This window comes from Ochotona curzoniae, unplaced genomic scaffold (assembly GCF_017591425.1).
Source record: "Ochotona curzoniae isolate NIBS_2020 unplaced genomic scaffold, NIBS_Ocur_1.0 contig_883, whole genome shotgun sequence".
Classification (NCBI taxonomy): domain Eukaryota; kingdom Metazoa; phylum Chordata; class Mammalia; order Lagomorpha; family Ochotonidae; genus Ochotona; species Ochotona curzoniae.
This window is the reverse complement of record NW_024466599.1, coordinates 52,542,279-52,565,835: the sequence shown is the minus strand read 5'-3', so window position 1 is coordinate 52,565,835 and position 23,557 is coordinate 52,542,279. Positions and strand designations below refer to the sequence as shown.

At 50.4% G+C, this 23,557-nt stretch overlaps 1 protein-coding gene across 1 annotated transcript in view; it reads left to right on the top strand.

Moving 5' to 3' along the window:
- The window catches only part of PAX8 (paired box 8), a 55,106-nt gene extending 32,877 nt beyond the window's left edge, over positions 1-22,229 (top strand). The window contains exons 4-12 of the mRNA XM_040994090.1: positions 9-206; positions 1,404-1,492; positions 1,735-1,860; positions 2,136-2,311; positions 6,545-6,665; positions 7,144-7,350; positions 13,864-13,965; positions 19,955-20,041; positions 21,369-22,229. Coding sequence (XP_040850024.1) covers positions 9-206; positions 1,404-1,492; positions 1,735-1,860; positions 2,136-2,311; positions 6,545-6,665; positions 7,144-7,350; positions 13,864-13,965; positions 19,955-20,041; positions 21,369-21,445 — 1,183 coding nt within the window. The 3' untranslated portion in view covers positions 21,446-22,229. The remainder of the gene's footprint in view (positions 1-8; positions 207-1,403; positions 1,493-1,734; positions 1,861-2,135; positions 2,312-6,544; positions 6,666-7,143; positions 7,351-13,863; positions 13,966-19,954; positions 20,042-21,368) is intronic.
- The last annotated feature ends 1,328 nt before the right edge of the window (positions 22,230-23,557 follow it).

Here is a 23,557-nt window from a genome sequence, read left to right as displayed (position 1 = left end):
TGGAGTAGGTACTACGAGACTGGCAGCATCCGGCCTGGAGTGATAGGGGGCTCCAAGCCCAAGGTGGCCACCCCCAAAGTGGTGGAGAAGATCGGAGACTACAAGCGGCAGAACCCTACCATGTTCGCTTGGGAGATCCGAGACCGGCTCTTGGCTGAAGGAGTCTGTGACAATGACACCGTCCCCAGTGTCAGCTCCATTAACAGGTGAGCCACAGGAGCCCCTGTCAGCAGGCTTGGACTCTGGGGGAGTCACAAGAGGGTCACCCGAGGAAAGACCTGGCATGGGCAGAGCAGAAGGGAGGAAGGCAGTCCAGGTGCTGGGCAGGTCTACCACGGAGGCCTCTCACTTGCCCCATGCTGTGGGTACACGTTTCCCTAATGCCCCACTGTGCTATGTGATCCACAGTCTCCTTCCTCAAATGTCACATCTTTCATTCAATAAAAGTCTTCTAGAATTGATCTTTTCCTGCACCACAAAACTGGAAACGTGGCCCTCACTCAAGCATTCACTCATTTGTGTAGTCCTCCAGTTCTTCATTCACTGCCTCTCTGCATCAATTATTTCTTACTCATGCATTCATTCACACAAAACTCATTCATTAGGTGTAAGGCCCTGGGGACACACAATACCTGTCCTTGGGAGTTTATAGTCAAATGAGAAGACAGACACTAATCAGGTAGTCAATTGTAAGCACGTACCTCTATAGTCTGCTAACAAAGGTGAGCTGGCATGTGAGTCAATGAGGGGTACCTTGATTTATTGAGAATATAAAGGCTTTCCTGAAATAAGACACAGTGAGGAAGAGTTAAGAAAGTAAAGGTGGAAGGAAGGAACTCTGAAATGGCCATGCAAAGGTTCTATGGCTTGTAGGCTCTTCCACGAAGCTGAAAGACAGCCAGTAGGTCACAAGCAGAGAAACATGAGGTAGACCAAGGCTGGGTGGTCAGATGAGGCTGCCCCTTTGAGTGGCTAATCTATATTCTTGCCTCTGATATATGAGCTAGGGGGAAGGGGGTGCTTGGCAGGTTTTAAGCAAGAGGCTGACTCCCACTTCAAAAACCCCACTTTGCCATTGAGAGAATCCATCAGGCGAGGAGGAGAGTGGATAGGTGTAGGCCAGTGAGGGACCCGGTGGAAGTGTTACTGGTGGCACGTGGACTCTGTCTCTGTAGAGGGATTCAAAGATGGAGGGTACAGAGCTGGATGGATTTATAGGGTCCTGAATGGTGGGCTTGATAGCAAGTGGAAGGACGCTGCATTTCTGCCTTGGGTGACCCGTGGCACCAGTCACGACACTGGGGATGATCGGGTCCCAGGTATGAAGTCGTAGGTTTGATGGCAGGAGATGACCATGAGTGCTGCTTCCTCCTCTCTGAAGAACTTTATCTTCTTCCTCACAGGATCATCCGGACCAAAGTGCAGCAACCATTCAACCTCCCCATGGACAGCTGCGTGGCCACCAAGTCCCTGAGCCCAGGACACACGCTGAGTGAGTACAGAGGGGCCTGGATACACACACACACACACACACACCCGCTAAACCCTTGCATGCACTGAGCTGGCCTGACTCCCAGAGGGACAAAGACTGGGAACAGCACTGACTCCCAGGGGCTTCTTGCCAGTGGCCCTGGAGGAGTGACCTCACGGCATGACTTGCTGCCTTCTCGCAGCAAGGGCAGGGTGAGGATGTCACCCCCATATCCTTACCGCCTCCGTTTCACCCCACTGCAGTCCCCAGCTCAGCCGTCACACCTCCAGAGTCACCCCAGTCGGATTCCCTGGGCTCCACCTACTCCATCAACGGGCTCCTGGGGATTGCTCAGCCTGGCGGAGAAAGCAAGAGAAAGATGGATGACAGTGAGTGTTGGGGAGCCCAGGGTGCAGCCAGGGCTAGGGGTACAACTTGCCCAGGCTTTGCCGAGGACACAAGGCCCTCTTCCCTATAATCCAGGACTCTGCAAGCATCTCCACCTGCACAGTGGCTTGTCCTATTTCTAATCCTGCCAAGTTTCCCAGGGGGCTCGGGAGCCTGGCATTGTGCCTCCAGTCTGTCTTCTGCATTGGCCTGGAGCATGGATTAGATGGGTCCCCTGCCTGATCACTTTCTCCCGGTGGGGGTTGGGGGACTTCAGGTGACCAGGACAGCTGCCGGCTGAGCATTGACTCCCAGAGCAGCAGCGGCGGGCCCCGGAAGCACCTCCGCACTGACGCCTTCAGCCAGCACCACCTCGAGCCCCTGGAATGCCCCTTTGAGCGGCAGCACTACCCGGAGACCTACGCTTCCCCAGGCCACACCAAAGGCGAGCAGGTGAGGAGCCCCTTGCGGGGCTCAGGGCATGTGATTCAGGCAACCCCAACACGTGTTCTTTCTCACTCTCATCAGATGCCCAACTTCTTCCTCTCCCCCAACTCTCCACTCGAAATCTTTTAGATTGTCCCCCCTCCCCTGACCTTTCAGGAGCGATAACAGGATGTGGTAGCGCCTTCCCCGTCAAGTTCAGGGTCTGATCCCACACTTCTGGGTCTCCCTGCCATGACCTCAGATGCCCTGTCTGCCAGCCCCACCCCTGGCTGTCCCCAGCTGCATATCACCACCCCCATGCCCCTGCATTATTCATGGCCCGAAGCATGCCACCCTTGTTCACACCTCTCTGCTCTCGCACACCGTGTGCCTTCCTCGCAAGATGCCTTTCCTCCCACTTCTCTGCCTGGAAAAATACCGCTGGGCCATTATGACTCAGCGCGAACACATTGCCTTCTGCGTGAATCCTTCACTGCCCCTCAGACGTAAGTCACCTCTCCTGCCCTGGTGCCTTGGCACCTCTCACTGGCTGCCCCTCCCATCGCCCTCCTCCCCAGGGTCTGAGGATCAGCTAGCAGACAGGACAGGGGTGTGAGGACATAGCAGACTGGTTAAGGACAGAGCAGGGTTTCTAGTCCCCGCAACAAGCACTCTGCACAACACCACCGTCCTTAATAAAAGATACCCAATAAAGGTAGACTGAGCCAGTGAAAGAGTGAATTGAGAAATCCAGTATAATACGTCACAAGCTGCAGGGGACTTCTCTTCCCAGCACTCGGGCAGGTGCAATGAATTATGACAGGGTGGCTTCTGGGAAAGCCTTCCAAAGACGTGACAGGTTGCACCTGAGACCCACAGACTCTCCAGCTCTGTCAGAATCACCACCTTCTGCCTTCAGGAGCAGCCATCAATAGTTGTAGCATCTTCTCCCCTCCCTGCAGCAAGTCAATGAGCTGCACTGTGTCTGGTGGGGACACAATAAGAGGAGACTGAGATTTAGACACTGTATCTGTTTGTCCCCTCTTGACTAACCCTGTCATGTGACCCAGGAATAAAACAGTCCTGCATATATGTCTTTAAGATCTGCGTAGGATGATGGTGGCAATGCCAATAATTGGTTGAACCACTGCCAGTGGCCGTCTGGGTTACTGGGCCTGTGCCAGCACCCACAGCTGGGCTGGCAATCTGCGTCAGCGATTTTATCAGCCTTGACTGTGACAGCTACAAGGGGTGCAGAGAAAGCTGGCAGGTGGCAGCAGCCATGGGGAGTCAACACACAGCTCCTCCTGGAAGGTACCTGGTACCTCCTCATCAATGGACCTGCAGGAAGCCCACTCTGGGGGAGTGAGCCTACAGAATCCAGTGTGCAAGCACCAGCCTCCCCAGGAGAGTAAATATACCCCTCCCTGGCTGAGACCCTGGGCACTTGCTGGGTCCCAGAGCCATTTTCTGGCTCAGTTGTCCAAAGGCCCCTGCTTAACTACAGCAAGGTCCTGTTCCCTGCTGGCTTACGTATGAGGGAACTTAAAAAAAAAAATGAATTAGCACCATCTCTTTCACAGCTATTATGTTTTCCCAATTTTTATGTGTTTTTGTACACATGTCAAATCTTTTTAAAAAATGAATTATCTTGAAATCCCTACATCTAAGGCATCTTCCAAAAGATCACAGGAAAATATATATCACAAGAAAAACCCAATATGTGAATTTCAAACAGGTGTGACACTAAAAAAAAAGCTAATATTTTCATTTCATTTTCCATGACATATTTAAGTCCCCTTGGACCTGGAGAATCCTGGAGTCACAGGGGGCCTTGGTGACCACCAAGCCCAGTTCTCCTGTGTGTGTGGTACTAACCCAGGGTCTGAGAGCACAGGCAGGGCTGGGTATGCAGCTGGCTGTGGCGCTTAGCTCTGCTGGTCTCGGGTTCATGCAGAAAGCTCCACCGTTGGCCTGTTTAAGCTAGGTTGCTTTCATAAGTTCTAACCTGAAGACAGTGTGGTGGTGCTGGGGAAGTACTTAAAAACCATCAAGCTATCCCAACCCCTACCCCACAGAAGAAGAGTCTGAGATCTAGACAGTATCCATGAAATTATTCCTTCTCCCATTCCATCAATCATTAACTCATTCATTCATTCTCCTGCCTTGGTAGTGAGAAGGTAGAGCAGGCTCAGGGTATGAAGGCTTGAGCCCTTACCTCCCTAGCCTTTGGTGACTGATTATGTTGCCAAAGCAACAGTGTGTGTTCGCTCCCCTGGGCATGGAAAGGCCCATCAGCTTGTGGAGGTGCTCAACACCTGACCTGAGCATGAGCCAAGGCACAGGCATCTAAGTCAACAAGGGACAAAGTGTTGAAGACGAGTATGACGTGATCTCATTCCAGGTGGCTGTTTCACTACCCAGCATAGTCAGGAGTCCATTCGGCCACTCTCTATTGTGCAAATCCACCAGGGAGCAGGTCAACAGAATGAGAATATTATCCAGATAGAGACCATGAACTTGGCAGCTTCTAGCTTTCACATCATTCTGAAATAAAGAATAATACCTACAATGACCTAGTAGTATCGGTGGTCAGCAAGCCTTTTAAGAACTTTGTGTAAGCACCATCCATGAGAGCTCATTGACTCTGCATTCGTCTTAGATTCTACAAGCCTAGTTAATACAAAAGAGGAAGGCAGGCACAGGAAGGTCAAGAAGACCAAAGCTACTTAACAGGTTATTGTCAAACCAGGGCTCAAACTTGCGCGATTTCCAAAGCACTGTGCCTTCCTGTCCCCAACTCAAATTCAAGTCCAGCTAAACAGATCCAATCATCACTAGGATATTGAGGCCACTCAATGCAACAACACTGAAACATCTGACTCCATAGGAGAATTTTTTGTTCTTTTTTACTGAATTGCCTGAACTTGGAAACAGCTATACAGTTTTGAGTACATATTTCAATATGGAATTAGTCCATCATATGGTATTTTAAACTTTTCTAATACTCCGTAGAAATTGGATATTTTGTTTGAATTTACATTTACATTTAATTACATTAAGCCAGGCTCTAAGCCACTCTACTCTGCTAAGTGGACTCCTCCAAAAGGCATGGAGCCAGAGCACCATGGAGTCCGTCATTGCCACTATGCACTTATCATGGCCTCCAGAGTGGACTTCAACATCCAGCCATGCCCAGTGTGCTGGGCATTCTTGGAGAGCCTGGTCCAATGACTGCCTCTAGTGAAGCTGTTGTGTAACCCAGAGTATTCCCCAATTTCAGTTTTGTGCAATTTTTCACCTATCACACTGGTGACGTGTGTGAACTCTGTGTGAGGGACAAGTGTGTGCTGTCTCTTCTGGGTGGAAGGGAGCCACAAGCAGAGCCGGCCTCCTGCTTGCAGCTGAGCAAGCTCTTTACAGATGGAGCAGCATTTCATGTCAGAGGAGACTAGTAAGAGTCTACCGTAAGGTCTTATGGGAGAAAACTCCCAACTACTTGATACCTTTTCACACCATATTAACCACAAGCATCATTTTCAAGCTGGAAATGCAAGTTTCTGTTCCTGGACATGGAGAGGAAGAAGAAGAAATCCACCCGTCCTACAGTTTGCCACCAAAGGCTTGGATTTGGTGCTTTCAGAACTGGGCCCTTGCGTCCAGGCTCTGCAGCTATAGAGCAGGGCATTCTATCACCTGACCATGGCATAGGGCTGCTGCTGAGGTGACTAATGTCAGCTACCCCACCATGTTAAGAGGAGGGCATTGAGTCACCTAGTCTAGGGTAGCAGGGACATTGGCACCAAACTGCCTGCGTCTGAATCCTGGCTCCACCCCACGTGGGAGCATGATGAGTTTCTTAACTGCATCTGGAGGCAAATTAAGGAATGAATAGGCAGACTCAACAGTCTTTGGACTGACCTGTCTCTGTCCTTACTCGTCCTTGTCACTCTCCTGTACTCTGGGCCCATGAAAACACAAAGCTGGGGCTCACTGTCCAGCCAGGGCACCGTCCTCTGAAGTGAGTGCTCATCCTGTTCCCGGGTGCCCATGCTACCAACTGATCTTGAATTTTGGGGAGGTGGTAAGGAAAGTCTGGGGCCTGGCACTGGGGGCAGAGCAGCAGGGCTCTAAGAGAACAGGAGCAGGTGAAGGATGCTGAGAGGGGTGGACAGAGATGGCATGGGAGAAGAGCTTTACCTAGGGTTACGTGTCTTGCCTGGAGGATGTCTGTAAGCTGGCCTCTCTTTGCCTCCTCAGGGCCTCTACCCGCTGCCCCTGCTCAACAGCACCCTGGACGATGGGAAGGCCACCCTGACACCCTCTAATACGCCCCTGGGACGCAACCTCTCCACTCACCAGACCTATTCAGTGGTGGCAGGTATGGTGCCAGAAGCCCCTTGAGGCCATGTGGTCTCAGCTGTGAGGCCCAGTTGGAGGGCATTGGCTGCCCGGCTGGAGGAAGGTGATTGGGGTATGGACCTGGCAAGCGAGGCAAGCCCAGGGGGCGGCACGTTTGACCTTATGCCCCTCCTGGGTTTTCATTTTTCTTGTCTCTGGCGGGGAAAGGCGGGCACATACACACGTTGGCAAAGGCGCTCCATCTACACTTGCTAAAGACACAGCAGGGAGGTGGAGCCTTGCTTGCCACTTCTTCATTCACCGCAGGCTCAGGGTGTACCCCTACTCTGGCCCCAGAACCCGGGCGGGGGGAAGCACCCTGTCTACCCAACCCATGCCCACCGCCACCCCACCCGCTCCCACTCTGCCCATCCCCCCATCTCATGGTTTGTTTTGTGCATGTTCCCGTCCCCTCATCTCACAACCCTCTCTCCTTGTTGTCTCCCTCCCTCCGGCAGATCCTCATTCACCCTTCGCCATAAAGCAGGAAACCCCCGAGGTGTCCAGTTCTAGCTCCACCCCTTCCTCTTTATCTAGCTCCGCCTTTTTGGATCTGCAGCAAGTCAGCTCCGGGGTCCCAGCCGGTGCCTCGGTCCCGCCCTTCAATGCCTTTCCCCATGCTGCCTCCGTGTACGGGCAGTTCACGGGCCAGGCCCTCCTCTCAGGTATGACAGGGAGGCCCCGGGCTGTGCAGGCTTTGTGGGGAGGGGGTGGGAGGAGGGGGCTCCTCAAGACCAGCCGCCAGAGACCCCCCCTGGCTTGATCTTGTCCACCTTGGAAGAGAGGTACTGTGGGGGGTGCTAGGAAGGCAGGGAGCAATACCCCAGGATCCCACAGAAGAGGGCCCCCACAGCCAGGAGTTAGCATTGTAAAGGAGGAGACATTTGATCTTGCATACACGCTTATACATACACATTTTTTTTTTTTAATGAAAAAGAAGTGAAACTTCAGAGGCATTACCTTTTGAAACCAGTTTCTGGGTCAGATTCATTAAAAAATACTTGGGGGTGAGTCCCAGTTGATCACAAGGTATATGCATATATACTTCATGGCGGCACCTGCCCACAGTCAGTAACTAGGAAAGTGGAGTCACAGTGAGGGGAAGTGGGGGAGCACCTCTCCTAGAAGACTTGAAGCTGGAGGTGTAAAGGGAGCACCAGAACCCTTCTTTCCTTATGCTGAGAAGGAAACAAGCCCAGGGAGGTAAGGACCTGGGCCAGGACTCTGCATAGGAGCCTTTAGTGCAGAGGCCTCAGGTGGAACTGGGTCTCCCTGCCACAAGGACCATCAGCCTAGCCTACCGTGGCCTGGGTAGTGGCCACAAGAGGCAAGAGTGCAGCAAGAGCACTGGCACCATTCCATGATGCTCTGGAATCTGAAGGACTTACAAGGATAAGGTTGTGATATGGGCCCGAGGGATTGCAGGGCCAAGGGACGAGGCCAGCGAGCTCTCAGTTCTTCCCTGGAAGAAGGTCCTGGACATGAGAGCTGTGTCCAGATACTCCATGTATTCAGGGGCAGAGCAGACACTTCCCCAACCCTAACCACCTTGAGATACTAGAGCAGGGGCAAGCGGGAAGATGAGGCAGAGGATGGGGCTAGTAGGGTATAGGATGTTATCTGGTACACAGACAACCCAGGGTCAAGCAGTCCATGTGGAACACTGGGTGCCAAGCAGCTTGGGCCTCATGGTGCTCACTTAAAAGTCTTTGCAGAACCACAGTCCCAACTAGACCAGCAGAGCCCATGGTGTAAAGCCGGGGCTTGCAAAGGGCAGACCTTCCACCAGCCAGCTCACATGTCTGCTTGGACAGACTCCATTTCCCCCCTGTCTGGCACCTGGACTTTCTCTTCCTCTTCCTCCTGGCTTTGGAACAGGTGGCTGTCCAGTGTGGTGAGGGCACGCAAGTGGAGCTTAAGGATCTGAAGGGAGAAAGTTTCCCTCTCACTGCTGACTAAGAAAGTTCAAGAGAGTGAAGTCAGCAAAGACAGGTGATTTACTTTAACCAAAAAGGAGAGAAACCAGGGAGCTGAGTGAGACCATGTGAGCTGAGGGGAAGGGCTGGGCAGAGGAGGAGCAGACAAGTAGAAGAGGCGTGTGTCAGCCAGTCTGAGTAGAGGATAGGTTGGCATCTCATGGGAGTGTCAGGCCAGGGCTGGGAGCTACAGAGAAGCGCCTGAGTTGGAGAACAGTTCAGCCTTTACCATGTGAGCTGCAGAGAGGCCTGGCAGGACCAGCTCAGAGGAGAGCGAGGGACCAACGACAGCTGGAGGAGCAAGGTAGAGACCTCAGAATACAGGGTTGTCTGAGCAGATGGGAACATGGAATTAAAAGATGAGCTTAAAATTGAAGTCCACACAGCCTTTTCCATATGCCTTCTGATGACTCCTCACAGTTGGAACAGCCCAGGGCAAGCTCCCTGCCCTGCCACACTTTACCCCCTCCCTATCACCTTTTTAGAGTTTTAGATACTCTCTGTCAGCATGCAGCCGGTCGGGGTGACATTTCTAACTTGTGTCATCTCTGACTGGACATGCCTAGTCACCAGGTCAGCTGCAGGACCTGGAGGTCATCTGGCTCAGGGAACAAGGCAGCTGGCAGCAGAGAGCAGGTGTGTGGGCACACAGGAAGGACAAGGGACAAAGGTTGAAGATCGGCTCCAGAGTGGGGAAACTGGGGCCCTAATAGGGGGCCAAGACTACAGCTCACAGCTCTGAGCCCAGCCCTGCTGATGCTACACAAAGTACTGGTGGTATCCTTGCTGAGTTCCAAGTGTTGGCCCTAGAGCTTCCTACAAACCGACTGCCTCAGCTGGCCTCCGCTCAAGACTGGACTTGAATACCTCACTCACGGCTGAGCCATGGTGAGAGGGCTGGGGAGATATGACAGGTGGAGGAAGACTGGGAAGGAATGGACTCAAGGGTGTGAGGTTTTCAGACACTGGGAGGAGAGGTGAATTTGAAAGGAAAGAAAGCAGAGAAAAGTGACTCCTAGGCAATGCTGCAGACCGAGGAGAGGAGGCAGCACCCAGTGAGTTCTCATCCTCCAGTCAGTTTGGCTCCAGTCTGTGACCTACTTCCCTGCCGGCTCACCTGCTCTGGGGAAACCCCTAAGGTCCCTCGCCGCTTCTCCTGGAGCTCATTCAGCTGCTTCCTAGAATTTTCTCTTGAGTCATTTCTTAACCTGGTGACCCTGGTGGTGGGAGTTCTAGGGTGACAGTCCTGCATCTCAGCCTGTCTCCTATTCAGCCAGGAAAGGGGAGATGCATGGCTTGGGGAGCAGTCCTGCCAGCCCCTCTTCAATCACCTCAGAATGGAGTCCCCACACACTGGCTGCGACAGAGCCATACAGGCCATAGTTATCGCGGCTGCTCCAAGGCTGCTGCCAGCTCAGCCGTCCAGAAAACTCAGAGTTTGGTTTTATCATCAAAGAGTCCCTTGCCCTCCTCCATCCTTTTGTACCAAATCATATTTAGTCTTGCCAAAGAGATTTCTGGACTGCCATAAATTCTGCTTGCTATCAGAGCAAGATAAGGAGCTGAAAAGGGGTTGTTACAGCGAGGGTGCACATCAAAGAACAGTCTGGAAGCACCTCTGTTCTCTGGATGCCTCCAAGCAGTGGCTTTCTGATGCTGCCCTTTACCAACATTTAGAATATTTACGTGTGTTTCTGAAGTGCTACCATTTTCTTAGCTAGCCCCAGTCACACAAACATGTGTCTATGCCTGCCTGCATCAATGTTTTACAAATAGGGTCATGTTGATAGAAGAGATGACATGACACAGCGAGGACTCATTGATGATAAAGAACTTTAGAAAACGGAGAAGCTGATGAGAGGCCATGGTTAGGCCACCAGGAAATGTGGCTCGTGGGCTCTGGGTTTTGTTTGCTGGCTTTTAGGAAGAAACTATGTATGAAAGGTCTTCAGAAACATTAATGGAATGTGTGCGTTACCTGCTCCTTTAACTTTACCACCAGCCTTTTGAAGTCTTGATGGAATTGAAGGAAAGAGTTTGGTGAACTCTGGAGAGGTTACAGTTTCATGTTCTAAGTGAAACTGTCCCAAGCCCAGTTTTTTAGGGGTGCACTCTGCTGTTCTTGAAGCCAGGAGCCTGGAGCCTCTTCCAGATCTTTCACACGGGTGCAGGGTCCCAAGGCTTTGGGCCGTCCTTGACTACTCTTCCAGGCTACAAGCAAGGAGCTCGATGGGAAGCAGGGTTGCCAGGGTTAGAACCAGCGTCCATATGGGATCCTGGCGCGTGTAAGGTGAGGACTTTAGCTGCTAGGCTACTGCGCCAGGTCCCCACTCTGTTATTTTATTCCAGAAGTTGCAGGGATTAGGACGTGGGAAGGGAAGGGTTGAGGATGGGAATAAGGGGAGTAAGGGACCATCCATTGCTGGGCTCTTCTAACACTAGCAAATAGGGGACCTGAGAACAAGACACAGCTCCAACAGTGCCACTGCCATGATGGTAAACCCCAGTACTGCCTCCGAATCCTTCTCAGCACAGAATGTCCTCCAGGAAGCCCCTGTCAGGCAATTCAGCTGCAAGGTGAATCCAGTTTGCAAGTTCTGAACTACAGTAGCTTCTTCCATGACAGAGGAAGAGATGTGATTTAACAAAATGAAGTGATGAGTCTGTTGTCCACAGTCTGGCCTGCAGTAGACATTTCACTCAGGGTGCAGGAAGAAAAGAGGAACGAGTAAGACATCAGGGCTGCATGAGCTTCCACCCTCCATCACGCGGCCTCCCTCCCCCCCACCCCCCACCCCCCCATGCTCCTCCTGCTCTCCCCGACAGTGCAGCACATCGCCCTCTCATGAGCATGCCTGACCAAGTGCTTTATCCAAGGGCCAAGGAGGCTGAGTCCCAGGCCCACTGGATCACAGTCTTCGTCACAGAAAGCTCAGTTTTCTACGCAGAGGAGCCATCTGCGAATTCCTCCCCCTACTACCAGGCAAACTAAAATTCCCTTTTCTCTGCCTCTGTGCTCAGCCCTTGATCTTTTCCTTTGATGATCCTGTGTCAGGTGAACTAAGGCTACCTGTGGAATTCCAATGGTTTACAAATTTGATCTAGCACAAATCATGGGGGGTGGGGAGTGCAGTGCTATAGTAAAAGTTAAAACAAAGTAGGAGGTAGCATTCAGGCTTCCCCAAACCTTCATGGGGCGGAGCGGGAAGGGGAGGAATAATAGATACGCATGGCTCATTTTAAAGAGAATCAGTTCTGTAAGAATTCCATGGACATGCAACTGTTTCTGGAATGTGTCCATTGTATCAACATCCTTCTGTAGCATGACACTGCTAATAATCTCAGTCATAATAATAAAGGTTCCTAAAGCTACTCCTAGCTTTATCCTATTTTGCGTGTGAAGCTGAGGTTTGGGGCATATAAGTGACTATTTTAGGGGCACTAGGTGAATTGATCATAGATGCAGAATAAGGACCCAAGACCTCTGACTCTTGGACCTTTTTCTTCGAAAGGACAGCAGTTGAAGATGCCTGCCTGGTGTTGTTCATTGACCCCATAGATTTACATCCAAGTGTCCACTCAAATCTATGCTCTATTTTGATTTAGTGCCTGGCCTTGCTAAATCTTTGAGACATTTCCAAACAAAGTCACTATGGTGCTGACAACTTTTGGGCTTCATGGGACCTACCTTCCCCTTCCATCTCTTCTCACGGTCTCAAAAAGGTTGGGGTATCAAAGACTCTGTGGGGAAAGTTGGACAAGCAGTGCCTTCGATGGTCAATTGGTGGTATAAATCCTAGGGAGAAAAATACCCCCCAAATAAGGGAGAGGTGGAAGGTATTTGGATCAAGCAGTCATAATTAATATGGTGGTTCTCAAAATAAACAAAACAAAACTCATGGTGCTTCTCACCCAGGGGGACGTTTCCCCTACAGCCCCTCCCCTAGGGACAAACAGTGATGTTTAGAGACATTTTTGATTTTCACACTGGGCAGGAACTGCTACCAGCATCTAGGGAATAGAGACTAGGGATGCTGCTAAGCTTCCTGCAATGCACAGGGCCCCCTCCCACGAGCAAGTATTGTCATAAAGAGTCCGGACTGCTAAGAGGAGAAACTCTGTACTTGTCCCCAGTAAATGCAGCAACCAAGTAACTTGTCACTGAGTGATAATTCATCCTTTAAACTGAGAGTAAAGTGAATCTCATTGATAAATAGGCTGAGACCATGGTCATCACCTGGGCAGATTAGGGGAAAACAAGGCCTTGTCTCCTTGCCAAGGAGCTTGGGAGAGATTGGTCTAAGTCTACAGGCCATGAGGATGTGGAAATAGAGCACAGCCAGGGATCCTGTTGTTGGTACATGGGACAGATGGAGGTGGCAGGGAGGGGGAGGCATGGAGCTCACTAGTCAACTGAAATCAGTAGAAGGGGAAGACCTGACTTTGTGCTGTAGAGGACAGGTGGAGTTGGGTAATGGGGTCTCTTCAAGGAGTGTGAGAGGGAGGAGTGTCTGTTTTGTTGAGAATGACTGTTTCCAGAAATGAAATTGGCAAGTGTGTGGCTCAGGTATGTGTTAGGTATCTCTCAGCCACATGGTAGCCTGCGAATAGGCTTCATGTCCCTTGCAACTTCATGGCTGACATCTACCTGTGAGGCCAGGCTGAGGAGTAGGACCTGCTCCCTGGCTCAGTGAAAGAAGGTGGTGATTGACTAGTACTGCCTGCCACAGGTCCAGGACAGCATAGTGATGGGCCAGTCATCCCTTCACAGGGCCTTGTCCTTTGTCCTCCTCAGAGCTAGGGCCAGAAGGGATGAACACTGAAGCAGGTGCCTTCCGATGTGTTTGCCTATGGCAGCTGTGTCCATTGCTGTGGGGAATGAAAAAAGAGCCGGGGAACATAACCCCCAGCTTCCAATACATGACATTTTTGTGGATGGGTAAAAAAATAATCAGGTAACTGAAACTGCTGGTGGACAGGGGGCACCAGTAGCACGTGCCCTCCGCGTGGTGGAGTCTCTGTCCTGCAGAAGAGCTGAGAGGAGACAAGAGCTTGGGCTTGGAGGAGGAGAGGCAAGGGAGGAAGTAGCCTTGGAGAAAGAGGGAATGGCATAAAGGAAGGCTTGCTGAACCTCCTGAGGATGAGACAACACATCCAGGGGTCTCTATGCTTGAGTGATAACTCCTTGTTGTGTTTTTCTAGGGCGAGAGATGGTGGGGCCCACGCTGCCCGGATACCCACCCCACATCCCAACCAGCGGACAGGGCAGCTATGCCTCTTCTGCCATCGCGGGCATGGTGGCAGGTAAGGGGCAAGCCTATGGAATGGAGAGCATTGTAAAGAGGTAGTGTTGGGGAAATATGGGACTGGGGTGACCCGAGGGAGGCCAGAACTCAATCTATAGATTATGTGAAAACCACTGGAAGGTTATTGAAAGTGGGGTGGGGGGAACCTTCTTATAAAAAGCCTCTAGAAAATGCACAGGGAAGTCCTGGCTCCTGAATGTACCCGAGCTCAAACCCCTCCTTCCCAGACTGCCTACATTACCCACCATGATGGATAGGGAGGGTCTGAGACAGCCCCATGTGTCCAGCCAGGTTTCTCTGTTTCCCCTCTTGAGTGGTTGGGTGTTCGTGGAGCACCCAAGCGACTAGAGGAACACCATGGGCCAAACCAGAGTCCAGCCTTTAGACAGCCCAACATCTCCCAGCCACTCAAGTCTGATGAGTCTCAGTCATCTCTTCCTGTCAAGTCTGAATATGAATGACGCAGCTGCTGTATTGGTGATGATCATGACGGTGGTGGTGATGAAGTGATGGCAGTATATTATCCTTGATCACCAACACTTGCTCAGATTTGGGCAGGACTCAAGTTCCAGGTCCTCTACAGCTTATCTTCATTTGGACTGTCCTGGAATCCTGCCTGCCACTCATTTGGATTTCTTTGCCAGCTGTCATCCCACGGTCTTTAGGAATGCCCAGGTCTAGACAACAGGAGGACAGTCAGAATTCCTTAGGGCGAATCTTACTCTTTTTAGGAGCCAAATAGGAAAAACTCTGGGATGGTTGAGATAGAACTAAATGACTTTATTGCCCGAAGAGGTCCTATAGCATCTGAAAGGACCTGTGAACTCAGTCTGTCTTGATTCCTCATACCAACCTTGAGCCAGCCTTGCTGGCCTGCCCCCTTCCCTCACTGCCAGGTGTTATTCTTTGCCAGGCATCCACTCTGGGCACCCAGTACAGAGGCAGGTGGGCTAGGCTCTTCTGAGCAGAGGAAGGGGAGGGAGAAAGAGGAGGGAAGGAGGCTCTGTGCTCCCTGGGAACCTGCTGAGCTGGCACTTGTTGCTGCCCGGTTACCGTGGCGATGTGCTTAATGCAGCGTTGAAAATACAGAATACTGACTCCTCTCTCCCTCCTAGCCCCGGACTCCCTCCCTCCCTCCTTTCCTCTTCTGGAGCGTGAAATGAGATTGGTCAAGATAAAAAAGGAAAAGATTCGGTTATTTTTTTAAGAGTGTGGATAATGGGGCCTCTCAATCAAAATCCCAGTCTCCAGTTGGGTCCCCCATCCCCCTTCCCACCCCTCCACCTTCCCGTGCTGCATGCTTCCAGGAGGAGGAGGAAGAAACATGAAGCACAAGGCTTTCCTCTTAATTATGAGTCATTCTCTAAGGGCAGGCCCAGGTCAAGGGGTTTCTGAAGTCCAGAGTGTGACCCACAAGGTAGCTGGAGGCTTTGGGCTTCTCATCAAAGGAGACCTGATCTGCAGTGGGTACTGTAGAGGAAAAAAAAAAAATGTCACAACCACCACACAGGCTGAAAGTGAACTGGAAATGGGAGGGGTCTTGCCTTACACAGAGGATGGGTCCCCACTAAGTTGCATACCCATGAGTTTCAGAAACTGCAGTACTGTTGAAATGCATCACCTGATTCCTAGGGTTGCCATCATGCAAATGAAATCTCAAGAAATTTTGGGGGGTAAGAAAATCCCATGTCTATCTCTTAATACTGCCTGTTGTCTCCCAGTTGACTGAATAAGGGGGATTCCTTCCACTTGAAGGTAGTATGTTTTATTGAGCACCTACTGCATACATGTTAGACACACAATAAATGCTTTAAGTAAAGTGTGCCAATAGCACACTTTAGCATTCCTGAATCAGTTGTGGAAGGAAGGGAGTGATCATCTGTTACACGTTTCTCTGTAACCCTGCCACTCATATATCAAAATTTATTTTTCATTTCTTCCTCAACCTTAAGAGTAGGCTTACATACAAAAGGAAGCAGGCATGGAAAAGCAAACTGGTATACTCAGGTCATAACCATACTAAGTGACTCAGCTGTTCAAACACAGGCCTTCTGACTTCAGATCCAAGGCTATTTGGGCTATACCCCACTGCAGAAATGAACAAGCAAGTTATAGAAGAGGGGCACAGGAAAATGGCCTGAATGCAGGTTTCTCTTGTCCATTTAGGCTTTGATTTTGCCTTCTCTTTTGTTTCTTCCCTACTAGCAGGTAGTGACCCTTGCACCGGTTCCGTAGTGAAACCAACAGTGCCAGTTGAATAGATCCATCTAGCCATCATTCCATATACAAATCATTCTCTCTCTCTGTCTCCATCCATCTATCTACCCTTCCATCCACTACTTCAATCATTATTCTTCCTATTGTCTGTACTTCCATCCATTCTTGTATTCTCTCTCTATTTGCCACTTTTCTCTCAACAAATACTGGTGAGGCTCTATTGCACAGGTTGCTGGAGACACAGCCGAGAACAGGTCTTGTCTGTGTGGAACTTAGACCCTAACAATGGAGAGAAGTGATCAGTAAATAAGTGAATGAATGAACAGGCATAATGGCAGATGGTGATAAGTGCTGTGAAGACAATAAAATGAAATGATGTCATAAAGAGCCGCAGGGAAAGGAGATAACTACTTGAGATTACTTGATCAGGAAAGGCATTTCTGAGAAGCTGTTCAAAGCGGCCAGCCAAGGATAAACTGGAGAGACCATCCTTGGCCAAAAGAACAGCAAGTGCAAAGGCCCTAAGGCAGGAACTGGCCAGGTAGCACATGGAAGAGAGGTGGGTACATTAAACAGCAGTGAGTGACACTACACGATGAGAAAATGTTGATAATAGTAAAAGCTGATACAAGTTTGAAAAGACAACTCAGACTTCCGGGAAAATAGATTACTGACCATGAAGAAAGCAAGCATAGAGGTCAGTTAGGGAATCCTTGAAGTAATTTTTTTTAAGGTTTACTTATTTTTATTAGAAAGGCATATTTACAGAGAGAAGGAGCTGCAAAAAGAAAGGTCTTCCATTTGCTGGTTCACTCCCCAAGTGGTTGCAACAGCTGGAGCTGACCTGATCCAAAGCCAGGAGTCAGGAGATTCTTCCTGGTCTCCCACGTGGGCACAAGTCCCAAGACTTTGGGCCATGCTCCACTGCTTTCCTAGACCATGAGCAGGGAGCTGGATGGGAAGTACAGCAGCTGAGACACAAAGTGGCACCCAGAAAGGATCCCGGTACATGCAAGGAGAGGATTAGCCAGTTGAGCCATCACATTGGGCCCCTTCACGGTAATTCTTCAGTGGCTTGGTTCAGGAAAGTACCAGTGGAGGAGAAGGGGAGAGGCACTGAGGATATATATTTGGTGGTAAAACCAACAAAACTTGCTTTCAAATTGGTGTCGCCATGAGAAAATAGAAAACAAGGAACACTTGTAGATTTGGGGTTTGGGGTACTTTAGGAGTGAGGGTGACAAGTTATGCATGTGAAAGATAAGAAGAGGTGGGCCATTTTAGTACTTAGATGCCTACTAAACCCCCAGCTTAATGGCATATGTCTGAAGTCAGATTTTGTACAAAGCTGTTGTCCAATGTCAAAAGATTAGAAAAGTTTACCAGGAATAGAATATAGATGAAAATTCACAGAAAGCTCACAAGTTAGACCTGGGGTTTCTGTAACAGGGCTCAGAGCTCTAACAGAAAAAGAATGGACAGGGAGAGTGAGTTAGAAAAATGAGTTACAAAGCTGATCTAGAGATTGGCATAGAGGGAATGATGAGCCTTCAGTTGGAGGATGCTTGGACACAGAAGTGACTACCAGGGTGGTGGAGTCAGAAGCCATGGGGATTGGAGAGGATTACTATTGGCCTGATTGGAAGGGAATGACATGGTGAAGGCAGAAACTCTATGACAGACAACGAAACTGAGAACAACAGAGAGACGCTGGGCCGGGAAGAGGGTTTTTCAAAGGAGAGAGCTCTGAGCATGTCTACACACTGAGGTGGATGATGAGTTTAAAAGGGAGAGATTGTTGCCACAGAAGGAAGGCATCATGGCAGCAGCCAAGTGAGCAGGTGAATGGATTGGGTACTGAGCAAAGAAAGCAGGTTGGCTGCAGACAAGCTGACTGATCTAATGGTGGGCAGGTGCTACACCCAGGAGTGCACAACCTGCCAGGCCCTATCCCTGCCCTAGCTTCTCTGTGACATAAGCAGACAAGTAGTTGATAAGTATGTGTTCAATGAATGGGTACGTGAGTGGGTAAGTAAATGCATGAATGCTTGACAAAATGAGAGGGCAAACACCTTGTTTTTTCCTACCTTTCTTCCTTGTCCTTCAAAGCCTGCAATGTTCGGTATTTGGTAAAGTGGGATCAAGGTGCTTGCCGTGCAGCTGGTATGGAACTGGCTTCTGCCCAGGGAATGCTAGAACCAGGGAGACTTGGGGTATGCCAAGAGTTCACACTGTGGGACCCAAGTCACAGTTCTAGTGTGGGAATATAGAGCCAGGCTTCCAGTCAAAGCTACATTTGAACTTGTAACTTTGAGAAAATATCCTTCCCTATCTGGGTAGCAGGTTCTTCAGTTGTTGGATGGGTGGTTGGGTTTGATTATTTCCTAGTCTTCTTTGTGTTTACTTTTTTTTCTCCTTCATCTATGTCTTCTTTTACATGATTGAGGTGATTGAGATACATATATGTGTGTATGTATTTATTGGCCTGATCTGTATCAGCCTTCCTCCCTGCCCCTGAGGAACTTAGTAGGTTCTTGCTGTGAACTTGCTCCTATCATTGACCCTAGCCAAGGACAGGCCCTAAAAGCCTTTCTCTGTTCCAAGCAGCCTCCTCTTCATTCCCATGACTGCTGTGCAAATGCCTGCTTTTCTGACAAGCATCTGAGGCCAGCTGAGTGACTCATTGGAGCCTCTGTTGAGCTATATTTTATCACTTGTGTAATGGGAAAATGGGAAAAAAACTAATATTTATTGAGTGCTTATTACATTGCCAAGCATGGTGTTAGGCACTCAATAAGCATTATTGCAATTAATTCTCGCCATGCCATCTAGGATAGGGACAATAATATGTGCCTTTTTACAAGATGAAGCAGAGACATTAAGAGGTCCAAGATCCAAGCCAGGGACCTGGCTTTGTAATGAGCCTATGGTGGAATTATCTGGAATTGCGAGTCATCATGCTGCCTTCCAGGTTCCCCTTCCACACATCAGCAGAATGGATGGGAGCTTCCTGGGTTGGTTGTGAGAATGCGAGTGAGGACGTGTGGGATGGTGCTTTGCCCACGTTCAGCTCCACACCACAGTGGTGATCAGCTTGACTTGGTCATTGTTATGTAAGGATTCTTAAACAACTTCTTGGTAAATAATTCCTTTGGGAAAACCAAGAACCCACTTACGGGAAGTTATCTGACCTACTTTATGCAACGCCATGGCCCAAGTTGGCTTCATGTAGCCGTCTCAGGATGGAGCAATAGATTTCTCAGAGGGAATCTTGGACAGCCTACCCAGAGAAGAGCCTACCCTCCCATCCTTAATGCATAACACCCGTCCCCTTCCCCACCTCCTCTCTCTCTGCACCCCTCTGCCAAAATACGCATATTTACTGTTTTCTCCCTTGGATCCCTCCTCCCCATCCACTTGCTGACGGCTCCTCTGCAGGTTCAGACAGCAGTAGGAATTGGGTTAGGACCTGTACCTTGGAATCCCAGCCCAGCTTCCACGCTCCACCCAATCAATACCTCACCTATGCTCTTAGCCCCTTCGGGCCCCAAAGCCTGAGTTTTTGCCCCCTAAAAATGAGGGGTGAGAATAGTCACATCTCCCTCCTGGGGCTTCTTGAAGGCTGCAGTATGTCAGAGCACTTTCTGTGGTACCAGGAGAAAGGGATGCAGACATAGGGATGGAGAAAAACACCTTTTGAGCTCCACCTGCACTCCCTATCTGGAGTTCCAGCCACCTCACAGGGCTCTCTCACCTTGTGCCTCCAACAGGAAGTGAATACTCTGGCAATGCCTACAGCCACACCCCCTACTCCTCCTACGGCGAGGCCTGGCGCTTCCCCAACTCCAGCTTGCTGAGTAAGTTCCTTGGGCCCCCTCCACCTAGTCCTCTGTGGGGATTGATGAGATGCCATGGATTGAGGGGGAAGGGAGGCAAGGTCAGGCCTTAGAAGCTGAGAGGCCTCTGGTTAGCCATGAGCCCAGGGAACCATGTGTTGTCTTTAACAGATGTGGAAGGGCAGTGTATAGGAAAGGGGGTGCCCAAGATCAGACTTCCTGGCATTGTTCTTGCTTCTGATCCCCAAGGCCATGTCTGTTCAATGTGATGCCATAGCTCAGGCCTTGAGAGCAAAGTGAGGGTAGCCTAAGAGAGGTGCTCTGGCCTCCAGGGACTTAGGGCTCAGCAGCAGCAGGGCCAGCTGTGTCACATGCCCTCTCACCTGGCAGCTGATGACAGCCCCCTCGCAAGCACTCAGGATTCAGCACCAGCTTTCTTCCCCATCAGTCCTTTGTTCCACACTATTGTCTCTTTTTGGCTTGAGAAGTGGACAGCAGTCAGGATCAAGGCCCAGGAACTGAGCCTTGGGGAGCTTCCAGACCACTCTGTGTTCCTGTCTCCCCCTGTAACCCCAGGGCTGGTCACAGCCTTAGGGATCCTGTGAGAGCCCCACCTACTCAACTGGTGGCCTCGGGAGTGTCTGAGCAGACCTGAGTTGACTCCGGCAGGCAGTACTGTAGGCTGGCTGCAGAACTATTCCCCAAGCACTCCCTCCATCCCCACCCCGTCCACCTGCTGTCACTTGCTGGCGTTTTGGAAAAGACTGGCCCCTGTTTGACAAATAAGTTCCACTTCCCAAACCGCCTCTCCTGAAAGGACAGTGTGGGCAGTAAGATATGCTTGGGCTCATGGCACCTTCTCTCTGAAGGGTTGCCATTCCAACAGCAGACAGAGGAAGGTACTTGCCATGGACATCCTCAAGCCCAGATGCCCTTTGACCAGTCAGGAGTTCAGTTCTTTTTCTGACTTGGCACTGTCTGAACAAGGGTGGCAGGGAGGCCTGAGACGCCCCCGAGTGCTTGGATCTTAGGGATTCTACATGTGTCTTTTTCTCTGTTACCCACTTCCTTCACTAAAGGTCAAAACATTGTGGGGTGGGGGGCATGCAAGAAGCCACCGTTCTCATTCTGGCCAGAAACCCAAAGGTGAGGCCAGAGAAAGAGGAAATGGGGCCAGAGAGGAGTTAATCTTTGATGATCAGATATGCTGGAGGGAATCAATGATTAACTCATGCTGTCTTGCAGGTTAGCAGATAGAAGGGAAGGCTGGTGCACATTTCCCCCTTCTGACCAACAATGTTTCTTCTTCTTCTTTTTTTTTTTTTTTTTTTTTTTTTGACACATCCAGGTTCCCCATATTATTACAGCTCCACATCAAGGCCAAGTGCGCCACCCACCACTGCCACGGCCTTTGACCATCTGTAGTTGCCATGGGGACAGTGAGAGCCACCAAGCAACGGGAGGACTCAGCCTGGGACAGGCCCCAAGAGAGTCCCACAAAGGAATCTTTATTTATTATGTGAAAAAAAGCCACACGTCCAGCATGGTGGCTCGCTCCCCGTGCGGTGGACTTCATGCACCATGAAGATGCAACGGCCTTGCGGAAGGATGGACTAACTGCTGAGACTTCCCAGCCAGGAGGAAACAGGCCCATCCCGTTCCCAAAGAGACACAGTTGGAGGAGAAAGGTCCCCTTGGCTGGTACCCACCCACCAAAGCAGAGAAGGAGCCATGAGGAACCCGAGGGGGATGGTGGATGGGGAGCGCGGCCTGACTAGGCCTGGGGGTCATGACACCTGGGTCTGCCATCCACATAGCTGTAACCATTGTGAACTGTAAGCACTTTCACTCAGTCCACAAGTCACAGCCAGATACCACCTGGAGAGCCACCTCCCTTGACTTCCTGCCTGCCTAGGGCCAAAGCTAGAGCCATCCACTTTCTCTGCTCGCCTAACGCGTGTTCTTCCTCCTTCACTCCTCTCGACCACATGGGCGGAGTGGTAGGAACCTGCTGCCACCTTCCCAACAGCTCCTTTGCACCAAATGTGCTTCCTGCTACCCAGGCCCACCCACCACAACCACCAACAAAACCCACCGAGGCCAAGCCCTCCTCCCAAGCCAGCTGCCCCCTCCCCCAGTGCCTGTCCCCAAGGCCTGACTGTAAATACTGTAAATGAAACTCTGGGTCCAACTTCCCCTCTGCCACTCCTCGCTGTGCCCCCCTCTGTGTTGGGCTTTACTCCTTGATGCTTCTTTTCTTTTTAAAGACCACCGCCATGGCAACATGACTCAATAAACCATTGCTCTTGTCTCAGGCTTCTGGACTGGCTGGGGAGGCGCATCTCAGGGCCAGCTTTCCCCTGAGCCTGGGGGCTGACCAAGTCACCTTAAGCTGTAGGTTGAAAGTGCCCCCAGAGCTCACTCCCACTTCTCTCTGTCCTTAGAGTATGCTTAGCACTAGGTAAATTGCACATCCCAAGCTTTGGGTGCTGCCACTCAAAGCGAGTGTGTAGATAAAGCAGACCAGTGGCATGGTGCCAGGGCAGTCACCATCTCCCCTCAGGTAGGTGCTGTTGGCATAAGGCTCAGTTGACCAGGGTTAGAGCTGCAAACTGGAGCCCACATACTCAAGTGAAGGGATAGAAGATTGGGATTGCTTGTGTGCCAGGCAAGATGTGGAGGTCTTCATGTGGGTTAAACTGGGACTGGTCTTATTTTCCACGTGAGAAAGTGAAGGCTTAGAAAAAGAAGAAATGAAAAAGAACACAGCAGCTATAGAAAGCAAACCAGCAAGAAAGAGAAAAGAGGAAGAAAGAAGGGGGAAGAGGAAGGAGAGAAACAAACAAAAAATGAATAGAATATATTCATATATTGAATAGAATGAATAGAAATTGAATAAAATGAATAGAAATGCCATGGCTCACCCTGGGTGGGAAATAGCAGATTTCCCTAAGTCCAGTAGTTTCCCCAACACTACAGCACAAAGAGTTCTAGACTCAAGGAACTGCCTCTACAGGTCTGATTTCTGTGGTTTGGTCTCTGAAGATTTGACCTAAGACGTGGAGAGGAATAGGCAAGCAGAGGGAGACGGAGAGAGGAAGCAGCCTGCAGGGACTCAGACCACCCCTCCCCAGCCCAGGAAATTTGGAACAAGCAGAAGAAGCAATATGACAACAGGAGTGCCTGTAGCTGTCTGCAGCTGCATTCCCCAGCAGGGCGACGCCAGATGGAAGGAGAGAATGGCCACCTCAGCCATGGATCCCGAAGATGACAGACCATGCTTTTTTTTTTAATTTTTTAAGATTTATTTTATTTTTATTGGGAAGTCAGATACAGAGAGGAGGAGAGATAGAGAGGAAGACCTTCCATTCGTTGATTTACTCAGCCACACAGTTGGAGCTGTGCCAATCCAAACCCAAGAACCAGGAGCCTCTTCTAGTCTCCCACGTGGGTACAGGGTCCCAAGGCTTTGGGCTATCCTCCAGTGCTTTCCCAGGTCATAAACAGGGGGCTAGATGGGAAGCAGGGTTGCCGGGA